General features: G+C 42.4%; 1 protein-coding gene across 1 annotated transcript in view; it reads right to left on the bottom strand.

The window, feature by feature from the left end:
* Window positions 1-1,196: 1,196 nt before the first annotated feature.
* LOC308358420 (zinc finger protein 701-like) overlaps window positions 1,197-9,012 on the bottom strand; it is a gene marked incomplete at its 5' end in the record, with an annotated part of 16,725 nt that continues 8,909 nt past the window's right edge. Inside the window, 2 exons of the mRNA XM_080828602.1 lie at window positions 1,197-1,530; window positions 3,881-3,911. Coding sequence (XP_080684728.1) covers window positions 3,898-3,911 — 14 coding nt within the window. The 3' untranslated portion in view covers window positions 1,197-1,530; window positions 3,881-3,897. The remainder of the gene's footprint in view (window positions 1,531-3,880; window positions 3,912-9,012) is intronic.

Below are 9,012 nucleotides of genomic sequence, written 5' to 3'. Positions count from 1 at the left end.
CTAAAACAGACTTAAAAAGAATTAGAAATCGGAAAAACGTAAATTACTTGAAAACTTTGAAATATTCAACAAGCCTGTGATCGCCTTACAGGGGACTTTCCCACTTTTTTGAGGTATTCGCAGTTCTCATTCACAGACTTTTTTCAGTACAGCAGAAAACACAAAAGTATGTAGTATTGCTAGTATATCCCTCATAGTAAGACATCAAAAAGAAAGCAGTTTGACGCAAAAATGAATCATTAAAATATACAATATGACTGCATAGGTTTTACTCCAGGCATGCCTGTATTTTAGTATTTCGTGGTGTTATACACCTTGCTGTGATAAGATTACATTTCTCCCTTATGATTACATCTTCAGGAAAGGACTTCAAGCATTTCAAGCTCTATTATGTTTAAAATAGGAATGTATGCTCAGCACATAGGATGAGAAGGAAAGTTAATCTGACCCACAGTTCTCACCTACAATGAATACGGAACTTTATGCTAATGGCTGAATGTTAGAGGCATTTCTGTTAATAAAATAAAGAATTGAGAAATGATCCCTGTATATCGCCACTTCTACCTCAAGAATATACTGGAATTTGTAGCCACATACAGCCGCTGGGTCAGAAGTACAGGAGGCCCAGGACTTGGAATTGGCATCTAAAGTGGACGCGTTAGGAGACTGAGTCCTTAGTGCCTGGGTCTGTGCTAATTCCAAGCAGTTGGTTTCAGAATCAAATGATAGGACCCCCAGTTGGTGTCTGGAGAGCTGGAGAATTGGTTGGTGCAGAGAAAACCCCTCATATTTGGCCTCAGAAGTGTTGTGTGTGGAATCATCACCCTATCGTTGATGATTACAAGTGATCTTCTGTACATTGGCAGCTAACTCTACTTGAAGAGAGGGACCTGGCTTGCTCAGTTGGTAGAACATGCAACTTGATCTTGGGGTCATGATTTCAAGCCCCGTGTTAGGCTTAGGGATTACTTTAAAAAACAAATGGACAGGGGCACCTGGGTGGCTCAGTGGGTTAAGCCTCTGCCTTTGGCTCAGGTCATGACCTCAGGGTCCTTGGATCGAGCCCCGCGTCAGGCTCTCCGCTCAGCAGGGAGCTTGCTTCCCTTTCTCTCTGCCTGCCTCTCTGCCTACTTGTGATCTCTGTCAAATGAATAAGTAAAATCCTTAAAAAACAAACAAACACAAGAGGAAGTAGAAATGGTGCCAAGGGAATTTTCTTTTCTTTCTTTCTTTTTTTTTTTTTGCCAAGGGAATTTTCTGATGGCTTGTTCACTTGCATTCATGACTTTGTCTTTGACATGTGGAACAACCAGAAGATCCCCTAGGAAAGGAAGACTTGGTGATCCAAGGGCTCTTGAGGGCACCTGGGTGGCTGGGCTGGTTAAGCATCTGTCTTCAACTCAGGTCACGATCCTGGGGTCCTGGGATTGCGTCTCGCATCAGGCTCCCTGGTTAGCAGGGAGTCTGCTTTTCCCTCTGCTTCTGCCCTCCCCACTGCTCGTGCTTGCTCACTCTCTCTCTAAAAAAAATCTTAAAAAAAAAAAAAAGAAAAATGCTTGAAACAGGGTTTATTTTTTTCATTTATTTTTTTATTTCACAGAGAGTGAGACAGCACTAGCCCAAGCCACCCAGGGACCCCCGAAATGCAGGTTTTAACAACAAAATCAACAAAAACTATAAATTCATTTACCAAATTTTAAGTCCTCTGCACCCTTTATTTGCATCTGGGCTTCTGGAAATTAACAGGTAGGAGCTCCCCCGCCGCAGCCCCATTCTCCTCTAAGCAGTTCTGAGAAAGAACGTGAGGATGAGGCAAAGAGGAGGGGTGAGAGACCCCAATTCCCGAAGAGGCTATTTTAGAGGGAAGCTGGACTGAAATTCTCTATTAGACCCTGCAAGACCCCAGCTAGACAGAGGAGAAATGATCTCATATATTTACAGCCACCTGAGGTGCAAAATTGGTGCCAAAAACACAAAGTGGGAAAAGGACGGTCCCTTCAGTACATGGTGCTGGGGAAAGCGATCTCCACCCACACACAGAAGTTGAAAGTGGACCTTTATCTCCCATCATACATAAAATCAACTATAAAAAAAGTATCAAAAACTTAAAGTCTAAGACTTGAATCTGTAAAACTCCTAGAGAAAACTGAAAAAGTTTCTTGACATTGGCCTGTGGAATGGTTTTTGAATTTGACACCAAAAGCACAGAGGGGGGAAACAAGCTAAAACAGACAAGTGTGACCACATCAAACTACAATGTTTCTGCGCAGGGGCGCCTGGCTCAGTCATTGAAGTGTCTGCCTTCAGCTCAGGCCATGATCCCAGGGTCCTCGGATCAAGCCCCATGTCGGGTTCCCTGCTCAGTGGGGAGTCTGCTTCTCCCTCTCCCTATCTGTGCTTTCTCTTTCATGTTCTAATAAATAAAATTTTTAAAACTTCTAATTTTTTAAAGATTTTATTTATTTATTTGACAGAGGGAGAAGCAGGCTCTCTTCTCCCTCAGGCAGAGGGAGAAGCAGGCTCTCCACCAAGCAGAGAGCCCGATGCGGGGCTTGATCCCAGGACCTTAGGATCGTGACCTGAGCCGAAGGCAGCTGCTTAACCCACTGAGCCGCCCAGGCGCCCCTAAAAAATTCTTTTAAAAAAGCTTATGCACAGCAGAAGAATCCACCAAGAGTGAAAATGCTATCTATAGAATGGGAGAAAATATCTGAAAACTATGTAACTGATAGGGTGTTAATATTCAAAGGATACAACCCACAGAGGGGAACTTCCTCGGCTCACTGAAGAACAGTTACAAAACCTTCCTATACAGCAAACATGACTCTTTCCCCGCCAGAGTCTGGGGATAAGGCAATGGTATCCTCTGTCACCACTGCTAGTCAACATACTGTAAGATGATAGCCCATGAAATTAAGCACAGGAAGTGATGGAGGCCAGAAAGGAAGGCGTTGTTTACAGTTTACCCATGGACAGAAGGTACTGTATTTGCAGTCCCCCCCCCACCCCCCCACCCCCCCAGGATAGGCACAGCCTCATCCCGATAACCTGCCAGGGTTCCATTCTACGTCAAAAGGGAGTTCGCAAATGTGTCCTAGTTAAGGATCTTGAGATGGGAGATGACCCTGGATTATGTGATAGATGTGATGTGATTGGGAGGGTGTGAGAAGAAGGATGCCAGTGGAGTTGGAGACAGAGAAGTTGTTGCTCTGAATCAGGATGGACAGTACCAAGATGCCACCTTGGAGGCAGTGGGCCACGAGGCAAAGCATATACGCAGTCTCCGGAACGTGGAAAGCGCAAGGACACCTACTCCTCGTGCAGTATCAAGGTTAACAGTGCTGTGAATCCACTTTTGATTGTCTTACGCTGAGTAGTGTAGGAGAATAAACTTTATTGTTTCAGTGCATTTAGCTTGCGGTAATTTCTTACAGCCGCATTAGGAAACTAATGAAGTAGTATACACAGAAAAGCCCAAGGAACCTACAAATCTCTAAAGCAAGTGAGATTAGTAAATTGTTTAAGTTTGTTTTTGGTTCTAGTAATCTCTACACCCAATATGGGGCTTGAACTCATGACCCAAAGATCGAGCATTGCACATTCTTCTGACTGAGCCAGCCAGGTGCCCTGGGAGATGAGTAAATTTCAAGGACACAAGATCAACATTTTACTAGATCTATCTTGGGGCGCCTGGGTGGCTCAGTCGGTTAAATGTCTGACTCTTGATTTTGGCTCAGGTCACAATCTCAGGGTCGTGAGATCGAGCTCCGTGCTCAGCGTAGAGTGTTGCTGAGATTCTCTTTCTTCCCCTCTTTTTGCCCCTCCTTGCACTCATTCTCTCTCGAAATAAATAAATATGTTTTTAAAAAATCTATCTTACCTCAAATGCAGTAGCAATCAACACATGGAAACTGAAATAAAAAATACAATATGTATGACTGCTCGAAAAGGAAAAAGTACAAACATGTTAATTTAACAAAACACTGATAGGATTTTGATCCCAAAAAACTATAAAAGATCACACAAACAGACATACCACAGCCATTTATTGGAAGATACAATATAGAAACGATGTCAAATGACTGTAAATTGATACACAGGTTTAACGGAATTTCTATCAAGATATTTTGTAGATACAAACAAGATTATTCTAAAAGTTATAAGGAAAGGCAAAGGAACTAGAATAGCTAAAACATCTGAAAAGGAAGAATACAGTGGTTGCAATCACTCATTCTATATTTCTAATACAGTGAAACATAATCAAGACCACATTATATTTGTGGAGTAAGAGACACACAGATCAATGGAAAAGAAGAGAGGACCCATAAATGGTCCAACGCAAGTACTTCCAACTGAGCTTGGACAAAGGTACCGAGGAAAGTGAATGAAGAGAGGGTTTAAAAAAAAAGGGGGGGAGAAATGATGCTGGACCAGTTGATTTCCATACCCCCCCAAAAAAACTTCACACCTGTACAAATATTAGCTCAAAAATGATCACAGCTTTAAATGTGAAGTGTAAAACAATACTTTAAACTAGAAACGATTTAGAAAAGAAACCACAGTATATATCTTCAGGCTCTAGATACCTTTGCTATATCTCTATGTATCTTTTTTTCCATCTAGAGTTTTACCACATTTTGGCTTTAACTTATTCTGTGGTATGCTTTAAGTATTTAAAAAAAATTCATTCTGCAGTATGTACTATCTCAGGTTAAATTTAGAGAACTTGAGACTTAGTTATTTTATTCCTTGTAAGAATTCTCTGATGTGGATTCTGTTGTGAAAGTCATGGAAGAAATATAAAAATATTCATTACATTTGTAAGACTTCTTCCTATTATGAATTATTTTGTTCTATGATGAACTGGTGAACCCCAAGGACACACTGTTGCTTTAAAGGCCTTTAGATGTTCAGTAAATCCGCAGGTTTCTCTCTGGTATAAATACGGTCAGGACATCAAAGGCATGGATGTTGGACAGAAAGCCTTGAGATTCATTGTACATGCAAGGGTGCTCTCTGGTATGAGGCCTGCGATGTTCTGTAGTTTCGATCCACAGGCAAAAGCCTTAGGTGCATGTTACCTTAATGTGGCTTCATCAGAGATGGGTATCGCGATGTCTAGGGAGCTGGGAAGCCTGTGTAAGTCCTCTGCGCCATACGCTGCATTTCTGTGACTTCTCTTTCGTGTGGACTCTCTAAGGCCAATTCAAGCTTGAACTGACCATAAAGGCTTTGTCACACTCACTACCTTTGTTAACTCCCCAGTATGAATTCTCTGATGACTCACAAGGCTCGAATTTTGGCTGAAGACCTTCCCACACACATTACATTTATATGGTTTCTCTCCAGTATGAATCATCTGATGTCTAGTGAGGTTTGAGCGCTGAATAAAAGATCGGCCACACTGGGTACATGTGTATGGTTTCTCGCCAGTATGAATTCTCCGATGACTAGGAAGGCTCGAACTCTGACTGAAGACCTTGCCGCATTCATTACATTTGTAAGGTTTCTCTCTAGTATGGATTACCTGGTGGTAAGTAAGGCTTGAGTACATACTAAAGGCTCTGCCACACTCGCTACACTGGTAAGGCTTCTCTCCGGAATGAATCCTGCGATGACGTGCGAGGTGTGAGTCGTAACTGAAGACCTTCCCGCATTCGTCACACTTGTAATGTTTCTCCCCTGTGTGGATTATTTGATGTCTAGTGAGATGCGAGCTCTGATTAAAGGCTTTGCCACACTCGGTGCATTTGTAAGGCTTCACACCGGTATGGATTACCTGGTGGTTAGTGAGTTGTGAGCTATACGTAAAGGCTTTGCCACACTCATTACATTTGTAAGGTTTCTCCCCAGTATGAATTCTGCGATGGCTCGCAAGGCCTGAACTCTGACTGAAGACCTTACAACATTCGTTGCACTTGTAAGGTTTCTCTCCAGTATGGATTACCTGATGGTTAGTAAGGCTTGAACACTCACTAAAGGCTTTGCCACACTCATTGCAGTGGTAAGGTTTCTCTCCAGTGTGAATTCTGTGATGACGTACAAGGTGTGAATTGCGACTGAAGACCTTGCCACACTCAGTGCATTTGTAAGGTTTCTCTCCGGTGTGAATTCTTCGATGACATGCGAGGTGGGAGTTGTGACTGAAGACCTTCCCACATACGTCACATTTATATGGTTTCTCTCCTGGACGGATGACCTGACGTCTAGTGAGGTGTGAACCGGGATTAACTGCTTTGTCACACTCACTATGTTTGTAAGGTTCTTCCCTAATGTGTGCTTTCTGGTCTTGTCTGAGTAATGAAGAATGCAAGATATCACGCCCGTGTTCACTAGAAATGTTGGTGCGGACACTAGGAAGAGTTGTGGGACGCAGTGAAACCGAAGAACCATTGTTGACAGAATTCTCAACTTGGTAACATTCAAAAATTTTCCCTTCGGTCTGAAGAATCTGCACCCCAGCCAGATGTGACTGAAAGCTTAGTCCAAACCTGGTTTCAGTTGGCTTATTTCCTGCCTCTCTTCTACCATAGTGAGCCTTTCCACCAATGAGATTTTTGTTAAGGGTCACAAGCATGGCTTTGTAATTTCTTTCACCGTCTCTCCACTGATACTCAAAGTCATGAATATTTTTCTGGACTGCTCTAAAGGCATAATCTTCGGTGTCACAGCTTTTATGTCTTTCCAGTTTAACTCTCTGCAGTAGTTCCCCTGTATGACTGTTCTCTTTGGGTGGTAATTCCTTGATCATACATTTGGGAGAGATGGCTACAAGATATAAAGAACCATAGGTTTCCCATTAATTCTAGAAAAATTTCATACTGAAAAACAAATTACACCAAAAGTACTACATATTTTGATCAGTTATGAAGAGGAACCATGATCTTCAATTTTTTAGGAACACAAAAGGAATAGGATTAAGATAAAAAGGTACTTACATGGAATTCAAATTACTTTTAGAGAAGACTACTTTAAATAATCAATGGCAAAAAAGAAAACAGAAAAAGAAAAATCAGTGTGCAAATTTATGTTAGCCCTGACAGAAGGGGTATCATGGCCCCCAATCACATACCACTTCACAGAAAATATATAGCTGTTTCCTATCTGAAGAGAGAAAAAATACCATACATACTTACTGCATATTTATTGGGTATTAATGCTAAACTATAATATGATATACTCTAATGCTAAATAATCCAGAAGAAACTTATCTGATGAGTAATCTAGTCAACGGCAATTTGGAGTTAGAAAACCAGAGCAGCACTGGGGAAATGAGGAAGAATTCAATCGAAGTTATAAAAATATTTTTCTGAATACTGGTTATAAAATTATATTCATTGGGAATGGCCATTTTGCAATACTGACCAGTGGAGTAAATCACTTATGAGGCATTATATATTTGGAAAAATAAATCACGACAATTGACAATTCATAAAACATTCTAGTAACGCACAATGAAACCAGGACAGAAATAATAAATAACCACAATTGCACAAAATTACAGTTTGTGGAATTCTTAACAACTCTCTCTCAAAAAAAGCAAGGGCTTCTATTCTAGAACTAGCACATAATACGAGAACGGGAATTTGTGTTAAGACCACTCTTTTTTGAAGTCTCAAGTCAGAGAAATACTTAACATTATAAAGAATAATAATTGGGGCGCCTGGTTGGCTCAGTCGTTAAGTGTCTGCCTTCAGCTCAGGTCATGATCCCAGGGTCCTGGGAGCCCCATGTGGGGCTGCCTGCTCGGCAGGAGGCCTGCTTCTCTCTCTCCCACTCCCCCTCGGCTTGTGTTCCCTCTCTCGCCTGTATCTCACCCTGTCAAATAAATAAACAAAATCTTATAAAAGAATAATAATTGGAGAAAGAAGTCAGAGATGACAATTATGATTTTTTTAAAAGATTTTATTTATTTATTTGACAGGCAGAGACCACAAGTAGGCAGAGAGACAGGCAGAGAGAGGAAGAGGCAGGCTCCCTGCTGAGCAGAGAGCCCGATACGGGCTCGATTCCAGAATCCTGGGATCATGACCTGAGCCGAAGGCAGAGGCTTTAACGCACTGAGCCACCCAGGCGCCCCACAATTATGACTTTTTTTAAAGTAATCTCTGTACCCAACATGGGGCTCGAACTCATGACCCGGAGATCAAGAGTCAAAGGTTCCACCGACTGAGCCAGCCCGGCACCCCATAAATCACAACTGTGACTTTATCGAACAGCCAAGCAACAGAGCAATTCCCTATCTACACAGTGTTCTTTAATTTTCTAGGTCATTGGCCACACAGTATATGCAATAAAGAGCTTGTGCATGAAAACCTTCTTAACTAAGGCCAGATCAAACACTGTCTGAACAAAATTGCAGAATAAAAACCTACAAAATGTAAGGCAGGCTGCATGGTCTGAAAGTCTGCGTCCACCCCAGTATGATGCTGTCGGAGGAGGGGGTCTCGGGCAGGTCACGAGGGTGGAGAACCAGGAACGGGATTAGAGGTGCCAGGAGAAGAGGTCTGAGTACTTGCTGCCCCTCACTCTTGCCCTCACTCAAAAACACAGCAAGAATACCGTGTTCTAAACTAGAGAGAGCGCGTGCCATCAGGAACTGAACTAATCAGCACTAAGATTTTGGACTTGCCAGCCTCCAGCACTGTGAGAAGTAAATTTCTGTCACGTAAGCCACCTGGTTTATGGTACTTGGGATGGGAGGCTGAGCCAAGACATAAGCAAAAGGCCAACTGATTAAAATCGTGATGGAAGGTTGCTGTATCTTACTAAGCAAAAGAATTTCTGAGACTTTACTATAAAACATGTAATATTCTAAACCTTCTAATGGTGCTGACATGGTTAAAAGCCTTGAAATAAGGGGCGCCTGGGTGGCTCAGTCAGTTAAGTGTCTGTCTTCGGGGCGGGTCATGATCCTGGGGTCCTAGGATTGAGTCCCACGTCTTTGTGAGGCTCCCTGCGGGGAGTCCGCCTCTCCCTCTCCCTTTGCCCCTCCCGCCACTCATGTGCATG

The sequence above is a fragment of the Martes martes genome (assembly GCF_963455335.1).
Source record: "Martes martes genome assembly, chromosome: 17".
In the NCBI taxonomy this organism is placed as follows: Eukaryota; Metazoa; Chordata; class Mammalia; order Carnivora; family Mustelidae; genus Martes; species Martes martes.
Note: the sequence above shows the minus strand (reverse complement) of the source record. Positions and strands in the feature narration are given on the sequence as shown.